The 21,493-nt window shown below is 44.3% G+C and overlaps 1 protein-coding gene across 7 annotated transcripts in view; it reads right to left on the bottom strand.

Moving 5' to 3' along the window:
* NFASC (neurofascin) overlaps positions 1 to 21,493 on the bottom strand; it is a 733,849-nt gene that overhangs the window by 283,611 nt on the left and 428,745 nt on the right. For all 7 annotated transcript variants that reach the window (XM_069238522.1, XM_069238515.1, XM_069238519.1 and 4 more), the window contains 2 exons: positions 20,498 to 20,629; positions 19,310 to 19,453 (listed from right to left, as the gene is read on the bottom strand). In XM_069238522.1, coding sequence (XP_069094623.1) covers positions 19,310 to 19,453; positions 20,498 to 20,629 — 276 coding nt within the window. The remainder of the gene's footprint in view (positions 1 to 19,309; positions 19,454 to 20,497; positions 20,630 to 21,493) is intronic.

Here is a 21,493-nt window from a genome sequence, read left to right as displayed (position 1 = left end):
TTGTAGTGCATAAATTGTAATCTTTTTATTATAGCACAGTGAGCTATGAAGGACATGTGACTCCTAAACTTTGCTAAAACTCAGGGTCATATGTAGCAAATCCTGTACCTTAATTTACACACATCTGATATACTATCAATGTATAATGTGTATGTGTGATGCAAATTGCTCTGACACACTAGACTGGGATGAGTAGCACTATTAAAGAAATAAAACAAAATAGTAGTATTTAAATTGTTATTTGTGTAAATACTGGGATAGACCAACATATCTGTGACTGAATAAATTCAAAAAAATGCCTCTCGTAAGTATCTGAGAAGTATTAAACTGTGAGCCTTTGTTTCCTCTCCATTTTATTTGCAGCTAGGTGTGAGAATCCAGGTAGCCAGGACACTCAATCAAAAGAAGGCCTGCTGGCCCCTTAACTTTGGCCTTTGTTTTGGGGTCCAGCTGGAATTTAAAAAACCAAAGCCCCTTCACCAGCACATTGCTGTTCAGAATGAAACCAAACAACATGCAGGTGCCGCTGAATGTGTCCCGGTGTCTGAAAAATACACCAGGATGAGCTCAGCATATTTGTGTGGTGCCCAACTTCTTGGCGGGGTAGGCAACATCCACCATGTGAAACGAGTGGGTGGGTGCCCTCTACCTGCGCATATCCTTGACTTGTGCCATGCCTGAGCATGGCCTTATCCAAAGGGGAAATACCAATATTTTTCGATCCAGCCAAATTGACTAAAAAGCCAACTGCACTATGGTCAGCCCAGAGCAGGGGGAGTACTGCATCAACCTTAAGCGAGGGATTATTAGTGAAAATCCTATCCTGAAGTGTCCCGATAAGTGAGTACTCTGTTGCGATTTCTATGGACTACCTTGTCTGCCAAACTCTACATCAGATCCTTAGTCCAGTCTTCAGAGTTCCTCTCCTTTCTGAGAAGTCTCAAACAACAGGTACTGCCTTACTGACTTTAGTCCTCTTGAACTATTGGACTAGCTTCTACCAGGAGTTCCCAAAGCACCCAATTCTCCAATTAAAGTCTACATTATGCTACGACCGGTGACACACAGCGTATCAATGTATTGTTTGTTTTGACTCTTTTTTTCATTACATAAGACTCTTTATGAGATTCACCTATGTTTTCTATTCATTTTGGCCACAGATTCAGTGAAAATTTTGAAAAGGATACTGCCGGCTTTGCCATTTCAATTCAGACAACCATCCTTTGGAATTACTGAAATCCCTACATGAAGAACACAGCTATATAATTCACTACAGCAAAATACCTACAGCGTCTGCTCCGACCAAGGAAACCTCCCAGTGTTGCGGCAGTTCTCCCGCGGGTCGGAGCTTCCTTCGGCAGTCGCGCTTAGAGGAAAACAATGTAGCGGTATTTTAGCAACATTGTGCCGACTCGCGTTGCTTCACCTGCTCCCTCCTTTCTTGGGGATGACTGTCCCAGGACTCTCAGGAGGGGCGGCACAGGGGAAATATTGCGGGTGACATTGCTTTTGAAGGACTGCTTCTCATGTGAGGATTGTTCAAGGCTACTAGGCTCTTGGTTTCTGCGGGGCCTTTTTTTCCCTGGGAGAAGTAAAACTACGTGGATTTGCTGACGGAGGCCAAAAGGATTGCAAAGTGTTTTCCCGGGATGCGGTCTGGACTGCTCCTGCTCCTACCTGAAGACAACTACAGGTCTGTGCTCACGGGTCCCAATTGGGGGCAATTTTCGACGTGGACTCAAAAAACGGTCAGAGTTTCTTTATTGTATTACAAGTATTTGACACTGGGCGTATATTATAATAACACATTTTGCATTAAAAAGCAAAAAAAAAAGGTAAAAATGCCACCTAAGGGAGTGAAAAATGTGACTCTGTCTGGACGAGGCAAGCCGGTAAGAGTAAGCCTGTCGGCACGGCAGGGGGGGGGTACGGATATAAAACAAGGCTTAGGTGAGAAGGTTGTCTCCAAAAACAAGAGTGCTTCACTGGACAGGTATTTTGAGAAAGGGAAGGACATACTGGTGGGGGGCGTAGATACCCCCCCCGCCGCTGTAGAGGAGGCTGATCCTCTAGTAAACGAAGAGATGACGGCTATAGATGTGCCCCCCCCGCATGAAGGTGGGCAGAGCGATGCTGAAGATGTGGCAACTTTACAAAAACAAGCTACCGGGAGTCAGATGGAGCAGAGGGAGCAGAGGGAGGGCGCACAAGGCGCTAGGTCATTATTACAGGTGGAGCGGAGGCCAGTGGAATTACGCGATAATGAGACAATACAAGGAGACAAGTTTTTCTCACTATCAGATCATTCAAGTTGGTCAAGCAACGAGCAGCTGGATTTGGAGGCGGATAAAACTTCTTCTGAATTCGAATCTGAGGTGTCCTCTTTGGCACTGGGAAAGGAATTACAGGAGAGTGGCAGGAGTGCCACTGTCAGGAAAAAACAGAGGAAGAGAAGTGAGCAAGTAGGACCTAATAAGCACTCCACTAACCCATTGGACACTAAGGGTCTTCAGGGGCTTCAGTGGGAGTATTCCAAGGATGATTTAACTCTATTTGATAATGGTGAAAAACAGCCTAATCCTGTGTCACTGGAAACCATATATCAAAGCATTATGGAACATCGAGAGGAATCTAAATTAGAGAGCCGTAGGACTCAAATGGCTTGCCGCAAGATGCAAATCCAAATTCGTCGAGTAGCTAAGACATGTTCAGAGTTTACTACACGGATGGAAGAAGCAGAGACCCGGATCTCGCGTCTGGAGGATGAGGCTGGAGCTCGCCAGTCATCTCGAGAAATGATGGAGAAACAACTTGAGGACACTCAGTGGAAATTGACAGATTTAGAGGACAGAATGAGGAGGAATAATCTGCGCGTCCTGGGTGTACCAGAAGGACTTGAAGGATCAGATATACATAGCTTTATGGTCGCACTTCTTAAGGAAGCTTTTCCGGACTTACACCAGTGGGACTGGGACAAAGAGGTTCAAAGAGCCCATCGATTTCCTTTTAGTAAAATAGGACCAAACTCAGAAGGAGGAAGTGGTAGACCTAGAGCAATATTAATCTCTTTGCTTAATTATCAGGCAAGGCAGGCTATATTCGACCGAGCTCGACCCAATGCTAGAAGTAAGGCTAAGGGATGTGAGTTTTTTGTGAGACCAGACTTTTGCCATATTACTGTTGAAAAAAGGTGGAGGCTCCGGCAGTTAATTCAGCCACTTCAAAGTAAGGGGGCACAGGTTTTTTTATTAAATCCGGCTAAACTGAAAGTAGTAATGGATAATAGGACTTACTTCTTCACGACAGAGGAGAAAGCAAGGGCTTTTTTGGGTGGACTTAACGGTCCGGTTCCCTAAGATAGATTTTCTGGATTGGGACATAGGGGTGGGGGTAAAGTAGAGAGGGTTAGGAGTTAAGCCCTGAGAAGTTGAGCCGGGGGTAAGATATTGTTTTGGCTGAAACAGGGTTAGATAGAGAGAGATAAAGACAAAGAAAGGGAGAAAGGGTAAAAGAAAAAAAGAAAAAGAAAATCATGCACTGGGTAGGGACGGTCGGAGCGGAAGCTTTACCATCATTAGGGACAGTGAGATCCCATACTCTCCATAAATTGGGTGTAAGGGTAGGGGTAAGGGGTGTAGGGGGGTGGGGGGGGGGGTTGGTAGCAGGGTTGGGGTATAAGGGGTGGGAGGATGGGAGAGGGGGGAGAGGGGTGGTGGGGAGTGGGGGGGGGCACTAATATAGGTAGAAATGTTCAGAACAATTTAATGAAGACATATCAAAAGAAGAGGATGTATAGGATTCAATATCAACAAGTTGGTTTCTTTAAGGGAGAAAGTATTGACGTGAGTTTGGTACATCAAACTGAGTGATATGGCAAATAGATTAAGGATTTGTACACTGAATATTTGCGGTCTAAATAGCCCCCAGAAAAGGAAAAGAGTGGCAGCTGGTCTTAAACTAATTAAATCAGATTTATATTGCTTGCAGGAAACACACATTGCATGGAGTAAGCGAGAGCTCATACGAGAGCTTGGGTTGACGCCTCTTGTTTGTACCAGACAGGAGGTTTCGACACGTGGGGTGACGATACTTGCCAGAAATAACAATGTACAAGTTTGTAGATCTCGAGCAAGTAACGATGGGCGGTGGGCTCTCTTAGAATTATCCGTGAATACATTTAAATTTACCCTCTGCACTATATATGGATCAGTTTTGGACGAGGCTGAGCCTCTGGATACGTTGAATATGGAACTAGTTGGATGGCCCTTACCAATAATTATTTGTGGCGACTTAAATATTCATTTAGAGGTAGGTAGCAGGAGCATGGACACCCAGAGTTTATATCAGGGACGAAAGCCTAAAGTATGGAAAGCTCTAAGGAGGTTAGTAAGGGAACATGGGTTGAGAGATGTCTGGGAAAATATTAAAACTGTAGATCCAGGGTATACCTATTACTCGTTCCCACATGCTAAATTGGTAAGGTTGGATTATTTTTTCGTATCACAAAACTTAATCCATGGGGCTGAAATAGAATGCAAACCCAGATTCTTATCAGATCATAATCCATTAATATTGTCCATAACAATTAAGGGACCATCTAATTCGCGTCGTGTATGGACATTTGATAGGAAATTGTTGGTTGACCCAGGATATATATCCCATATGAAAGAGTGGATTCACCACTTTTTTGATATCAATAGGAATACGGCAGATCCGGGGATGGTATGGGATTCATTTAAAGCTTCAGTGAGAGGTGAAACTCTTAGTTATAGTTTGGGAATACAGAAAATTAGGGGGAAGGAAATTGTAGAACTTCAAGAAAGATTAATAACAAAAGAGAGGGAATTGGCTAGTAAAATTACTAGTAGAGAAGACATTACTCTCACTCAGACCCAAATGTTGATTCTTAAGGCTAAAATAAATGCTTACTTGAATAAAACAGTGGCAGCCGTCTATCAAAGTCACCGATTGGAGTGTTATGAATATGGTGAATCCACAGGAAAAGTATTAGCTAGACGGGTCAGACAAAAGGCAGTTAAACAGAATGTTTTGAATATAATTGATGGTAATGGGCGGAAACATACAGAGTTAGAAGGAATTCTAGAGGTTTTTAAGGGTTACTATCAGGAGCTGTATAGTGAAGATATAGTGTATTCTGAACAGCTACAAAAAAAGGTTAGCGAATTTCTGGGGGGATTAAAGAGTACAAGGCTCTCTTCTGAGGAACAAATTACATTAGATGCACCAATTCGTATTGATGAGATAATTGAGGCAGTAAGCTCCCTGGCAACAGGGAAAGCTGCTGGACCGGATGCAATACCACTTGAATTTTACAAGACCTTCCTGATAGACATTAAAAAGGATATGCATAGCATTTTTTGTATAGCGCAGGCAGGTCAGGCACCCTTATCGTGGGAATGTGCAAGTATTATAGTGCTAAAAAAAAAGGATAAATCAACAGAGTTCCCCAGTTCATACAGACCCATATCTTTGTTAAACGTAGATGGAAAGATTTATGCAAAGATTTTGGCCAGTAGATTGGCAAATGTGATAGTCAGGCTGGTTAGAAAACAACAACATGGGTTTATTCCGGGTAGAGATACAATAGATCATATAAGAAGAATAATAGCCATGTTTGATCTTGCAGAACTATATCAAACAAATTTAGGATTATTACTTTTGGATGCCGAGAAGGCATTTGATCGTGTATCGTGGAAGTTTCTATGGGAAGTCATGCGCTGGAAAGGTATAGGGAGTGGATATATTACAGCTATAAAAACTTTATATGTAGCCCCAAAAGCTAGAATTTGCATTGCTGGTTTGGAATCAGATACTATCTTAATCTCTAGGGGGACTAGACAAGGGTGTCCATGTTCCCCCTTGCTCTTTGCTCTATATATTGATTCTTTCTTGCTGAGATTAGAAGAATGCAAAAATATTCAACCTCTATTATATCATGGAGAAACATATAAGGTGTTTGCATATGCTGATGATGTAGCTATAGTGACAAGCAACACGGAGGAAGCTATTAGGGCAATAGAAATAGAGGCAAGAGAGTTCGGAAAATACTCCGGATATAAGCTGAACTCAGATAAAACACAAATAGTATGTTCTGGGCACGTTTCACTAGTAGATAGACGATTGGTATCTGAAGCAGTGTATTTGGGGGTGAAGATTACATCAGTGGTTAATCGGTTGGTGGAAATTAATTTTATCCCATTATTAAATAGAATAAAGAGGGATTTAGACCGAATGCATAATTTGCACTTATCGCTAGAGGGTCGCTGCAATGTATTGAAAATGATGGTTCTGCCAAAAATCCTATATTTATTTCGGGCTATTCCCCTTGAGGTTGATAAAAAATGGCTTAAAAGATTGGAAAAGATGGGGAATAATTTTTTATGGGGGTATGCTAAAACGAGAAGGGCAATGAAGTATATGACACTTCCCAAAGATCGAGGCGGGTGGTCAGTCCCTAATTTTACACTGTATTACTACGCCTGTTGCCTTCAACATATGGATGAACTTATAAGGGGAAGTTTTAAGGGTAATGAAGAAGTAAAACCAACCCCTATTTATACTATGATGGCGGGTGGGGAGGCAAGTGGTTGGTTATCAAAATTTGAGGAACCAAGTTACTTTAAAAAAGTAAGATTTAAGCCTTTTTTGTCCGCCTTCAAGGTTTGGGCTCAGATAAAACGGAGTATGGGACTGGGAAAGATTACGGCTTATACACCAGTGAAATTTTCAGCTATCCCAAATCATATCTTTAGGGATCCCATACTAGATTTTTGGCGTTCTAGGGGAATAAATAAAGTCGGAGACTTGTATTGTAAATCCGGTTATAAATCATTTACGGATCTGCAGTCTCAATTTGGCTTACCTAAGACCCATTTTTTAAAATGTTTGCAAATACGAAATTTTTTACAGTCTCAGAAGTGCGTTACAGTACAGTTGTCGGAGATCCCGGTAGTTGAGGCTGTTAAAAATGGGGCAAAGATTGGCAAGTTATATAAGTTACTAACAGAGCTACAAGTAGATGATATGGCACAACAGAATGAGAGATGGATTGCACGATTTGGGGTGGCTGGAGAGTGGGTGGACCAATCCTTAGCCATGGCTGAGACAACATTTCTATCAGCTAATTTGAAAACCCAGCATTACAAAACACTGATGGACTTATATTATACTCCAGCAAAACTGAAAAAGTGGGGGATATCCTCTGGAAGCTGCAATCGATGTGGGGAAGTTGAAGCTGAGATAATGCATATGTTCTTTGTATGCCCAATGTTGCAGGGAATATTAAATGAGATAGAGGTATTCCTTAAGAAGATCACGTATTGCAATATTCAGGTTACTGTTATGCTGGTAGTATTGGGAGTCGTGGACTCACCTGAAAGTACGGAACCTGCACTGTATAAAATAAGGCGATTTTTATTTTTGTCCATGGCAATATACCGCTTATGTATTGCTACAGATTGGCTCAAAAAAGAACCCCCCACATTTGAGAATTGGCGCTCTAGATTACTTACCATCTATAATACTGAATTAAGTCTTTATAAGTTAAAGGGTCATAAGAAGAGACATAGAGGAGAACGAATGTGGGCACCACTGACTAGATGGTTGGAATATCAAGATACAGTTTAAAAAAAAAAAAAAAAAAAAAAATGCTAATTGTTTCGATATGTGATATATATAACTGAGGTTTTTTTAAAGGTCTTCTTTCTCCCGTTGTTTTGTTTACTTTACTTTCTTCGCACGGATATATTATGTCTTCTTCTTTTTTTTTCTCATGTAACCCCCTCCCTCCGACATATTAAAATAAAAAAAATAAAAAAATAAAATAAAAAAAATACCTGGTTCTTTCCCACCCTATGATCTGGTGCTATCAGACACCAAGTCACCTTTGGGTGTTCTAGTGTGTTATAAAATGATGCTACATTAAATAATCCAACGTACATGGAGAATATAAAGTCACTTATTTGTAGTCCCAGTTCTGTATTGTGGGTTTTTTCTCCCAATTCATATGAGGTACAATATTGTGGTGAATGTACAGCATCCAAGCACACGTTACTTACCTTCTATAATGCCTTATCCGGTAGAGACTCTTATCTAGCTGCAGAATATCTGCCTTAGAATATTCCCCAGGCATCAGACTGGACCTGCAAATTTTTGAACAATCCCCTGGTGCACTGGTAGGTGGCATCGATCGGCTCCATGTGGCATTGTCCGCGCCAGAAGTGACCTGCACTGTGCCTATATATAGGCGCCCCCCCCAGTGCACTGACATCAATTCTTGACTATTTTTCGACAAAAGAAGCACAGAGCCAAGCAGAGCAAACTGACTAGAGTTTCAAAGTGAGGTCCAAAAGAATCTTCTCAAATGTATATGATCTACAGTTCAAAGAACAGGGAGGGTCAGTAAGGAATCTGCGGCTAGACAATCTCTGCTAAATAAGGCATTCTGGAAGGTAAGTAAATTGTTCATCAATAGAGACTTCTAGCCACAGTTTTCATACCTTCGAGTAGATACCAAAGCAGCTTCTTCCCAAAGGAGGGGTTTGTGGAATGCATTACACTAGAAAGTCCTGGAGGACTGAACTGGAGAAATGTCCGTCACACCGGGCCTGACTATCTAGGCAGTAGCGTTTGGCAGATGTGTGCAATGATGCCCACATGGCTGCCTGACAGATATCCAGAACTAGGACCCATCTCGCTAATGCAGTAGTCGCAGCTTTACCTCTCCTAGAATGGGCTTCCCGACCTTTAGGGGACATGTCACAACAGGTGACTTGAACAGGGAACGTAGGTCCGGCAACAACAGAAAGTGCCCAAAGCAATACCTTGCTGGGGTAGGAAGAGAACAAATAGCAGAACTTCAGATAAGGGTGCAGATAAAGGATCATGTACACTGTGCCACAGACCTGCCCCTCCAGCAGGTGTAAATCTTTTTAGTGGAGGGATGCCTGGCTGCCAAGACTGGAGATCAAACATCCACAACTGTCACCTCTCAATCTCCACATATATAGGTGGCCAGTGTCCGGTTCAGGTGCAGGACCCTGCCCTGTTGGTGCAACAGGAGATCCTAGCGAGGGGGCAGTCTGATTGGAGGGCAGATGCTTATGCTCAGGAGTTTGGGATACCAGACTCTCCTTGCCCAATCCAAAGCCATTAAAATGAGTTGGGCCCGGTCGTTCTTGATCTTTTTGAAAACTCTGGAAAGGAGTGGTATCGACAGAAAGGTATACAGAAGTCCTTAGCCCCACTCAAGATGAAAAATGTCATCGAGCGAGAGCTGCCTAGGAAACTGCAGCATGCAGAAGTGCACCTTCTTGGCAATGGTTCTAACCAAGGTTCTCCCCAATGTCTGAAGCCACTTGAACCACTTCGGGATGGATACTCCATTTGTGATCTGCAAGGCATCAATGTCAGAGTGAATGTGCTCTGGTATTCAAAGAGCCCACATTCCAGCCATGTCCAGAGACACAGGGCCTCTTGGCCCACGGTCAATGACCCACTCCGCCCTGCATGTTGACATACCACATGGCGGTGGTGTTGTCTGTGAACACCTGAACTATCCTTCAGGTGTTCATAGACAACACCTCAGTTCCAACAGGTTCAACACTCTCAGTTCTAATAGGCTGATGTGGAGCTGAGACTCCGTTGGAGAGAGAGTCCTCTAATCTCCACCCCTCCAAATGGTTATGCCAACCCAGAAGTGACACATCTGTCACCGCTGGGAGCTCTTGGTGGGGAAGGGAAAGTGGTATGCAGCTGACCCAATCGTGGTCTGTGAGCCATCACTGCAGAGCTTCTGCAGTCCCTCTTAAGATCTGGACCAGATAGGAGAGATTCCCCTGATGCTGTGGCCCCTTGGCCTTTAAGCCTCACTGCAGAACCCCACATACCAACAGAATGCAGGAGGAAGTGAGGTACTGCAGCCTCAGAGTCAGTCTCACCAAGATCCAGAGTACAGGCTGAAACATCAGAATCATAGACCTAATAACCCAGACTCGATGTTCCAGACGATAAGCTCGAAATAGCACTGAATCCAGAACTCTTCCGATGAACCAGAGCGTCTGAGAAGGAGTCAGGTCTGACTTCAGCATGTTTATAATGAACTTCAGCAAATGCATGAGTTTTGCCGTAGTCTGGAGGTGGAAGGCATCTGCATGGGGCAATCCTGTTTTCAAAAGGCAGTTATCGAGGTAGGGGAAGAATGGAACCCCTTGCCTCCTCAGATGTGATACAACCACTGCTACCACCTTGGTGAACACCCAAAGATTGCTTGTAAGGTTAAAGTGGAGCACAGAGAACTGATAATTGTTTTGCCGACCATGAACTGCAGGTAATGCCTGTGGGCAGGCAGGACAGGAATATTGAAGTATGCGTCCTGCAAGTCTACCGCTACCATCCAGACTCTCAGGACAGATAAGACCTGAGCCAAGGTGAGCATCTTTAATGTTTCCCTTTTTAGGAAGTAGCTGAGAGAGTGTAGGACAAATATGGAGCAGAGGCCTTCATCCTTTAGCACCAGAAAGTAGCGGGAATTGCACCCATGACCTACTTCTGTTGATGGCTCCTTTGGCCAGAAGAGCCAATACTTCCAGTCGGAATAGCAAGAGGTGGTCCTCTATCAGCCAATTGGGGAACAGTGGCAAGGGTAGCGTGATCCATAGGAATGGGAAGGCACAGCCCCCTGTATAATCTGGGGTGCCCACTTGTCTGAAGTTATTTCCCGCCACTGGTGAAGGAGGTACTGAACGCTGCCACTAACTGGTTGCCCATGATGGAACTAGGGAAAACTAAAGAGGTTTCTGGGTTTTGATTGCAGGTGGGGGGGGGGGGCAGACTGGGTCGACCTCTGGCTCTGGTTCCCAAGAGGCCTGTGGGAGCTGCATCCATAGCCATGAAAGGACTGCTATGCCTGCTGGGGGTGGTGGCTTGGTGTAATAGAAGCTGCTGACAGTCCCTACTGTAGCCATGGGACGGGTGGAAGGTGGCTGTCGTTGGGCCATGTGAGCCCCAACGATCTAGCGGTGGCTTTGCTGTCTTTGAAATGTTCAAGCTCTGAATCTACATTGTCGCTAAAGAGGTGAGTCTCACCAAAGGGGAGGTTCATAAGGGAGGCTTCGAAATCCCTAGAAAAGTCAGTCCTGCCCAGTCAGGCATGGCATTGAAGCATCTCCATTCAGTGAGTCAGTCATATCCAATCCACATCGTATTGTGAACTTCGCTGCATCTCTCCCGTCAGCACTAGCTTGGGAGAGAACGGCCTGCGCCTCATCCGGGAATATAGGCAGTACTTGCACACTGTGTGGGTATAACAGCCCCATAAACATGCAATGCTCAAAGACCCCAGTGTCAGGCGTAATGAAGGTATTCAGTCTCTTGGATTTCCTATCCCGAGGTGTGGTAGGAAACGTATCTGGATTCAGCCGAGAGGGTGAGGCATGGACTGCCAGGCTTTCAGAGGTGGGGTACTGGGAGAGGAAAGTAGGGTCCCCGGGAGTGGGGCAAAGGTGACAAGTGTTGGCCTGTGTACAGGAGTATCTGTGCAGGGCTTGGCCAAGGCCCCAAGCATGACATCCATGAGGGCTTCATTAAAGGGTAGAAAGGGTTCTGAGGTGGATACCCTGACTGAAGTCCCTCTGTCAAGACTTTAGACCTGACCTCAAACGTGGGCAGTGTCAGGTCAGGGACCACAGCTGCCCTACAGACCACCATCATAAAATAGGTCCCATCCTCCATAGCCACTGTGGGAGGAGAGAGGAGGCCATTGTCTGGTGAGGTATATAGACCACGTGTGTCATTCAGATCCTCCTACCAGATGTCATCGGCCATGGACCCTGCTAAGGGGTTGGACTAGCCTTTGGGATCCTCAGATCCCCTCCATTTGTGTTCTTCAGTTGGCCCTTCAGGTAAATAGGGCTCCATCTCCAAATGAGGTCAGGTGTGCCTGGCCAGCACAGGAGCAGACATCGTACGGAGTATCAGAGTCAAGAATCACAATGGTTCCACAGCACTGGAACGGTCCCCAAAGAAGGTTTGTAAAGTCACTGCTGGAGCCGACGGAGCCTGAGACTCTGAATGGCACAGAGGGCAAGCCCACCGGCATAGCCCTAGTCGAAGACCCTTCTGAGCCCATGGGGCCGAAGGTGCTTCAGAAGGGATTGGCCACCCAACAATAAGGCTTGTGTCCTAGTAGGATCCATGAACTTGGCTGGCGGGGGTCGCTCCAGCTCCAGGAAACTTAGGAAAGCACGGAGTTGTGATCCCTTTCCAAACATCATAGACAAGCCAAGTGAGGGTCCATTACCGACATCTGTCAATGACAGGTGCCACAAGGCTTGAACCCAGGGGGATTTTTTGGGACATCTCTGAAAAATATGCATGGAAAAAAGGCACACCAGACATTGAAAAAATGTCGGCAAAATACAGTAAAAAAAACAACTGATGAAGGCCCATCCAGATCAGCGCTGAAAAGAGGCAACTGAGTTCATCACTCTGTGCATCTCAAACATCACTTCTAGTGTGGAAGACCCCATGCAGAACGGATCTACACCACCTACAGGCACGCAAACGGGACTGCTTGAAAGTTTCCATATACAGTGTGACACCTGAGGTTTATTCTATGGTAAGGAATCCGTGGCTAGATAGGCAGGTTTTAAAATATCAAAGTAAATTAAACTAAAAATACCTATACGAAGGTACATTTTGTGCCATTATTTTTCCATTTCAATACAGTTAACTAAATGAGTCACAGTAAACTACATTTAACTGAAAAACGCTCATGTGATTTCTAAAGAAAAAAGACAGTAGGGAAGAGTGCTCTTGTACTTACAGTGCATCTGACACTTTAAAAGCTGTGGTAGGTAATCTATCGTATCATACACAATAGGCAGTCAGTCATGAGGTTAGATTTAGAAGGTCAGGCTAAGAAGGGATTTAACAAGGCCTAATACAAAATTATGATCCTGCCATGGGGAGGATGGGACGTTTTATCATTTCACTGCTACAAAACCGCTTCCTTGTCTTCTGAAGCCCAAACATTCAACTCCTCAGCTTTGTTAGGTGGTCTGCATGCTTCTCAATGTTGTGTAATTTAGAAGGTTTTAATGTGATATAAAATATGTAGGTGTCATTTGTCTGAAGGAAAGAGAAGAATTTTGGTGAATTTTTCTCCCGTCATTCTACCACACTTTAGCCTCTGTGTCAAAAACAAAAAAGGTTAGAGATGGGCCTTACGCTTCTTCATGGTCTTTCAGGGAACAACTGAAATCTGTTTAAAAATAGTCCTGAATTGACACAGTTCTTATTGATTCCTAAGCCTACGCAGCTATTTATGCTTAACATTATACTGTCATGCATGTATCTAGGTGCCTCTTTCTACAGTTTATTGTAAAAGGGAAAGGTTTATCGTAAAATAAACTAATATCTTATGGGGCAAGAGCACTACATAAACCAGTAAATAAATAAGAACAAACACAAGTGATGCCTCTTTAACAAAAACTGAACGAGTCAGCACCTACCTATCATTATAAAATAGTCATGCATTAAAGTGAAGCATTTTTCTTTAATCAAAAACTTTGAAACTGGCAGCTCTGGGTGCAGTAATGTCCATGTGGAGGAATGATGTTCAACTATTGACAATGCTTTGGCTAGTATAGGCTTAGACAAATCTGAATGGGCACGCTTAGGAAACGATCCAGAAATGCATCATACCCAGAGAATTTAGTCTGCAGCATGAAACTGACTGGATGAAGTTAGTCCTGGTACTCTCTAGTTTCAAATTCCATACAAGAATTTGTATTCACCTCGAATTTTCTATGTGGAGTTTTGTGGCATAAAGGGGTGCTCTATAGGTTAGAATGTCTAATGCATCATGATATGATTCACAAAGCATGGATTTTAAGACTCAGTAAGTTATCTCTTGTGCCATGTACATTTCACAATGAACAGGTGGCACAGTTTCCTTTTTAGACAATGTTGTAGATACTCCTGAGTACCTCACAGATACTGTTAGCAAAGAGGCATTTGTAAATTATTGTGCCTGTTGATCACCATGTGTCAAAGAGCACATGTGTCAAACATGAAGATTGTGGATTAGTAGGAGTGAATTTATACTTCGAAGAGTCTACATCATCAGATGAAAAAAATATGGCGTTGGAGGAATTGCTTGAGAAGTTGAAAGCAATACCTCTGTGACCGAAAAAGATTTCAATTCAAATCTTAATGGATTATAGTGTCAAAAACTGCAGTGTGCTGGATGGGTTGACAATTAACCCTAGGCAACTGATTGGAGGTAGACTACAAAGGCACCTGTGCCTAAAAGGTTGTGGAGCTGTGGTGGTTTCTTCTTGTTCTTTGCCTTTATTTTATCCATTTACTTACTTTTGTTGTTGTGGTTTGTGGCATGCAGAAGAAACACTGAAAAAAGGACCTGGTAGAGAAAGACACACCAAGGACTGCAAAGCTCTGTTTTTTTCTCACTTTAAGGCACCATTTTCAGGTACAACTGAGAAGCATAGACTTTTTTGGCAACCCAATGCAGCTGCAAAGGGCCTAGGCAATACTTGTACAATGTTGTTCTCACTCAAAAAAGTCATATAATGCTACTGAAGCAAATACTAAAAAATCTACATTGTTGGCTATAGTCGTTCTGGAACTGGAATTACAAGAGGTCTTGCTCAAGTTTTAAATTGCTGAATCTTCAAAATTATGAGGTCTCAACTGGCTTTGAGATTTACCTTTCATGTCTTCCTATTAGCAACGTACTAGAAGGTAACAATTTTGTACACTGGAGGGAGCCCCACAGAACAGTTGGCGCAGCCTGCATACCCAACAGGTCCAGTGAGAAAGGTGTGGATAGAGGAAGATAGGACTAATTATATTATGAGAGACATATTTCTGCTAGTTTTAGCAGATTTTGGCAGATTTAGAGTATCTGCTGGATACTGATTTTTCACATGTAATCCTCGAGTTTCATTTCGGACCAGGGTATCTTCTGATCTTTTCAGGTGCCTCAATACCTGTAGGAAGTTGGCTCTGTATGTGCTATTTCAAAGTAAGGAATAGCATGCACAGAGTCCAAGGGTTCCCCTTAGAGGTAAAATAGTGGTAAAAAGAGATAATACTAATGCTCTATTTTGTGGTAGTGTGGTCGAGCAGTAGGCTTATCCAAGGAGTAGTGTTAAGCATTTGTTGTACATACACATAGACAATAAATGAGGTACACACACTCAGAGACAAATCCAGCCAATAGGTTTTTATATAGAAAAATATATTTTCTTAGTTTATTTTAAGAACCACAGGTTCAAATTCTACATGTAATATCTCATTCGAAAGGTATTGCAGGTAAGTACTTTAGGAACTTCAAATCATAAAAATTGCATGTATACTTTTCAAGTTATTGACAAATAGCTGTTTTAAAAGTGGACACAGTGCAATTTTCACAGTTCCTGGGGGAGGTAAGTTTTTGTTAGTTTTACCAGGTAAGTAAGACACTTACAGGGTTCAGTTCTTGGTCCAAGGTAGCCCACCGTTGGGGGTTCAGAGCAACCCCAAAGTCACCACACCAGCAGCTCAGGGCCGGTCAGGTGCAGAGTTCAAAGTGGTGCCCAAAACACATAGGCTAGAATGGAGAGAAGGGGGTGCCCCGGTTCCGGTCTGCTTGCAGGTAAGTACCCGCGTCTTCGGAGGGCAGACCAGGGGGGTTTTGTAGGGCACCGGGGGGGGACACAAGTCCACACAGAAATTTCACCCTCAGCAGCGCGGGGGCGGCCGGGTGCCGTGTAGGAACAGGCGTCGGGTTCGCAATGTTAGTCTATGAGAGATCTCGGGATCTCTTCAGCGCTGCAGGCAGGCCAGGGGGGGATTCCTCGGGGAAACCTCCACTTGGGCAAGGGAGAGGGACTCCTGGGGGTCACTTCTCCAGTGAAAGTCCGGTCCTTCAGGTCCTGGGGGCTGCGGGTGCAGGGTCTCTCCCAGGCGTCGGGACTTTAGGTTCAAAGAGTCGCGGTCAGGGGAAGCCTCGGGATTCCCTCTGCAGGCGGCGCTGTGGGGGCTCAGGGGGGACAGGTTTTGGTACTCACAGTATCAGAGTAGTCCTGGGGTCCCTCCTGAGGTGTTGGATCGCCACCAGCCGAGTCGGGGTCGCCGGGTGCAGTGTTGCAAGTCTCACGCTTCTTGCGGGGAGCTTGCAGGGTTCTTTAAAGCTGCTGGAAACAAAGTTGCAGCTTTTCTTGGAGCAGGTCCGCTGTCCTCGGGAGTTTCTTGTCTTTTCGAAGCAGGGGCAGTCCTCAGAGGATGTCGAGGTCGCTGGTCCCTTTGGAAGGCGTCGCTGGAGCAGGATCTTTGGAAGGCAGGAGACAGGCCGGTGAGTTTCTGGAGCCAAGGCAGTTGTCGTCTTCTGGTCTTCCTCTGCAGGGGTTTTCAGCTAGGCAGTCCTTCTTCTTGTAGTTGCAGGAATCTAATTTTCTAGGGTTCAGGGTAGCCCTTAAATACTAAATTTAAGGGCGTGTTTAGGTCTGGGGGGTTAGTAGCCAATGGCTACTAGCCCTGAGGGTGGGTACACCCTCTTTGTGCCTCCTCCCAAGGGGAGGGGGTCACAATCCTAACCCTATTGGGGGAATCCTCCATCTGCAAGATGGAGGATTTCTAAAAGTTAGAGTCACTTCAGCTCAGGACACCTTAGGGGCTGTCCTGACTGGCCAGGGACTCCTCCTTGTTTTTCTCATTATTTTCTCCGGCCTTGCCGCCAAAAGTGGGGCCTGGCCGGAGGGGGCGGGCAACTCCACTAGCTGGAGTGTCCTGCTGGGTTGGCACAAAGGAGGTGAGCCTTTGAGGCTCACCGCCAGGTGTGACAATTCCTGCCTGGGGGAGGTGTTAGCATCTCCACCCAGTGCAGGCTTTGTTACTGGCCTCAGAGTGACAAAGGCACTCTCCCCATGGGGCCAGCAACATGTCTCGGTTTGTGGCAGGCTGCTAAAACTAGTCAGCCTACACAGATAGTCGGTTAAGTTTCAGGGGGCACCTCTAAGGTGCCCTCTGTGGTGTATTTTACAATAAAATGTACACTGGCATCAGTGTGCATTTATTGTGCTGAGAAGTTTGATACCAAACTTCCCAGTTTTCAGTGTAGCCATTATGGTGCTGTGGAGTTCGTGTTTGACAAACTCCCAGACCATATACTCTTATGGCTACCCTGCACTTACAATGTCTAAGGTTTTGTTTAGACACTGTAGGGGTACCATGCTCATGCACTGGTACCCTCACCTATGGTATAGTGCACCCTGCCTTAGGGCTGTAAGGCCTGCTAGAGGGGTGTCTTACCTATACTGCATAGGCAGTGAGAGGCTGGCATGGCACCCTGAGGGGAGTGCCATGTCGACTTACTCGTTTTGTCCTCACTAGCACACACAAGCTGGCAAGCAGTGTGTCTGTGCTGAGTGAGAGGTCTCCAGGGTGGCATAAGACATGCTGCAGCCCTTAGAGACCTTCCTTGGCATCAGGGCCCTTGGTACTAGAAGTACCAGTTACAAGGGACTTATCTGGATGCCAGGGTCTGCCAATTGTGGATACAAAAGTACAGGTTAGGGAAAGAACACTGGTGCTGGGGCCTGGTTAGCAGGCCTCAGCACACTTTCAATTGTAAACATAGCATCAGCAAAGGCAAAAAGTCAGGGGGCAACCATGCCAAGGAGGCATTTCCTTACAATACCCAATACACAAACAAAACAGGCTCAGTTTTGGAGAATCATTGCCACTAAAAACAGGCCCTGATTCGAAGTAAGCCATGTGTTCTTGAATGCCTGCATATGTTTTTGTGGTCCTAGTACCTAACACTGGTAGGCCGCTTCTCTGGAACTGTTTATAAGGAATCCTCTAAAGCCTCTTAAGAACAAGGCAACGTTTTGCACACTGTGCCCTCTTTCGTAACCCTGCATCTATAAACCTCCCCGACTTCTTGGATCTGCAGGTAAATGATTAGTGAAAGAGAGCAGGGAGGCAGGTTTGTACCCGCTGTGCCCCTTGTTGGAGCTCTAGAGACACTGAGCTCTCGAAACACACTAGCAGTGGGGCATAAAACAGACTGTGAAACAAAAGAACAGGCAGACAAAAAACGTGTGTGTATACAGAGGGACACAAGGACACAGGGACAATGGACTCAAGAACACCAGAAAGAGAGTCAGGTAGCACGTGTCTTAGCTACATGGAGACTGAAAAATAAGAAGCCAGAGTGGTCCATTCAAATCTAGATCAGCAACAATATACCCTGATAAGGAAGAAAGATTCTCAAACACTGCACTACAAAGACTCTTAACAAGCAACGACAGGCAAAGATACTCAACAACAAACACATGGTTGACATGGAACAAATGGAGAGCAGTAAAACCAAAAACCTCCAGAAAAAGAACTGTAAGCAAGGGCAACCCACAACATAACTCTCACTTTCAAAGGTCAGACTGAAGGGTCTCAAGCTCTATCCTCCCCTATGATAAAGTAGGTAAAGAAAACTCTTACCTTACAACGCACTTCACCCGCACACACTGAGGCAAATGATCGGTTGAATGTTTGATTCCCCCCATAAAGACACTGCATAAGGGAAACCCACAACTACAGATATTAATCTGCCTACAAAAATGTAAAGGAAGAAAAGCCCAAGCAACTGTAAAATAAAACACCTTGGCTTGTGTTAGGAACTAAATCAAGTACGGAATTAGCTAATTTTCCATGCTGGGATGACTAGCATTATAAACAGATGCATGGTACTGTGTCAATTTGGGAACTTTCTCGATTCTGGCACCTTTCCAAATGTTCCTGGTGTCAAGACTAGGAATCTTGTTCGTTACTACGACCTCGGTGTTCAAGCTCTCAATGATGAATGTAATCGTGTCACTGAGAAAGAAACCAACATTGACAGCACTTCAACGCTAAGTCACCACCAAGGATTTCAACTTTTCAAGTTTCAAGGTAAAAAGCCTCTGAACTGAAAATCACACCAACCAAACAAGGGTCTCTCCATGAGAAAACAATGATATACTCACGATTTCCTAATCAGAGGAGCTCCTTGCAAAGAGAGAGAAACTAGGTGAGAAGCCGCATGGAACTTTACTCACAAAGCTCCCACAAATCCTTTTCTCCATAGAGTTCCCAAAAGTCTGGTCACGGCTGGAGGCCTACAGTCCCCTCTTCTTTAGCTGATCACTTCAATTTCCTTTCTTCTCAAGAATCCTTAAGAGTCCTTTCCTAATGACTATTACAAATATACTCTTCTCCATGGAAACACAGAATGAAATATCCTTACCCAGGATGCTGACAAAGGCGTTGGCAAGTAGATAGCCATGCTCATTGGAGGCGTTGCATTGATACACAGCACTGTTTCCACTTAGAACATCCCGGAAGATGATGGTGTCATCAGAGACCATGTGGTTATGATTGGGGGAGGCAGCTGCACAAGAAAAAACAGAAAATGTGAGCTGCTTCTCTGCTCAGTCTTGGACATAATTCTGAAAGCTTACTCAGTCACTCAAAGTACTGATACCAATATAAGAAGTAATTTAACCCAAAGTACATAGGTTGCTTTCAAACTACGCAGACCTGTCTTAAATAGATGCAATAAACCAGTTTGTTCACCAGATGTGTAGTGTAGGTAATGTGAATGACAAAGAATGGTAATCATTTATTGTGGTGTGGACCTAACCTTGAAAAAATGAATTCCTTATGGGAAGAACCACATCTTTAAAGTATGTATATTCACTACAGCTGGTTATAGTCAATGGGAAATGGCAGCCCACCCGGAGCTGGTGAATGTGACCAATATCTAACCAACCAATTGAATCAAAACATAACATCAAGAAACACGTTAATATGGCGAAACCTTTAATTTATACCTAAGAAGCAGGACAGCTCTTCTAGTCAACAACTGGGAGACTGTTATGATTGAAAAATGTGCACATTCCAGGGTATCCAAAGGTTCACCTAAGTATGTGCACATTCTGTTATGGGTATCTTAGTACTACTTTATTTCGATGCTGAACTGCGAAAATGCTCTGGGCGAAAGACTGCTCCGGTCCCTGCCACCTTGGTGCTCATCGTCCTTCTGACATTTACTGAAGCACAAAAGCACAGACTCCCAATCCAGACGCGGCAGTCATGAGACAGTGCCTATCTGAGAGACAGTGACAAATAAAATGATAATAACACTATTTTATTATAATTTTATTTGTCACTACCTTACTGAGCAGAGGGGCTAAAGCTCCTCAACTAATACAGAGGTGCCACCCCTGCCAAAGATTACCGGTGTTCATGCAGATGCAACAGAACAAATTATTAGAATCGCAGACAATGGCACACTGAGAAGCAAAACAATTGTTAAAATAAAGGCAAATGTCTTCTCCATTACAGGCACACACATATTCTAAACCAGCATGAACTGCCAAGTAAGTATGCCCTACACCATTTCACACACACGTTAGTAGAAGACCATACTCACAGTCGATGGGTTCTCCGTTCATCAACCATTGAACAGTGGGCTTAGGGTTTCCAAGAGCATGACACACCAGTCTCCCATTGTCACCCGGAGACAGCACCAGGTTCTTGGGCTCATCCAGCCAGTAAGGGGCAGCTTCAACAATATGCAAAAAGATACATATGGCAACAATTAGGAATGGCATCTGACTGAAGCTTACCTGAGGCTGAAGATAGCACAGGAGGACATAAGGTAACTGCCAGACCAGGGTGTGATGCATGTAGTTTTCTTAATGAGTTGGAGTTGTGTGAGTTATGATTACTCACCACCAGTAGCTGGGATTTTCTTGTCCACTGCAAGTGGGTCATCATGATGGTGTGTAAAATAATGGTTTGCATAACAGCTTCAACTTCAATACGAGTAGCAAAAGCACACGCCAAAGGTATGCAGTGATGTTTTAAGTGACAAGGAGACAGGCCACAGAGGCAGTGATAGTATCTTACTTGATAGACTGAGGTGCAAAGCAGACCAGGGCCCCATAGTTTCATGACTATAACTGATTTCTCTGTAGTGAACAGAATACCACTCCAAATATACCACGTTGCACAGGATCATTATGTCCAGCCCCAGCTGTGGTACAGGAATCATTGGTATAGTAATCAATTTGGGCCCAAATGACCATTGGGTCCAGTGCTTGTGAGCACATAAGAACTATCACAATAGGAATACACCCGTACCCCACATATTACAACTCCCTGATGCATGGTAGTATTTACTGCTGTAGTACAGGAAGGAAACCTAATTTCTCCAACCTGGGTATATTACTTAAATTCATAAACATGTAAATACCTCCAACAATGTGCTCGGTCCTGGAACACCTTTTACTACATAAAGAACAAGTTACATATCATCGGTAACGCTTTTTCTGGTGGATACAGAATCCACTTGTGGATTCCTCACCTTTTGAATACTCCCAATGGGCATTTCTTTCTAGCTCTCCAACTCCACAAGGACGTCACA

Source organism: Pleurodeles waltl, chromosome 6, assembly GCF_031143425.1.
Source record: "Pleurodeles waltl isolate 20211129_DDA chromosome 6, aPleWal1.hap1.20221129, whole genome shotgun sequence".
Taxonomy (NCBI): domain Eukaryota; kingdom Metazoa; phylum Chordata; class Amphibia; order Caudata; family Salamandridae; genus Pleurodeles; species Pleurodeles waltl.
The sequence above is the reverse complement of the archived record's forward strand: the minus strand, read 5'-3'. Positions and strand labels throughout refer to the sequence as shown.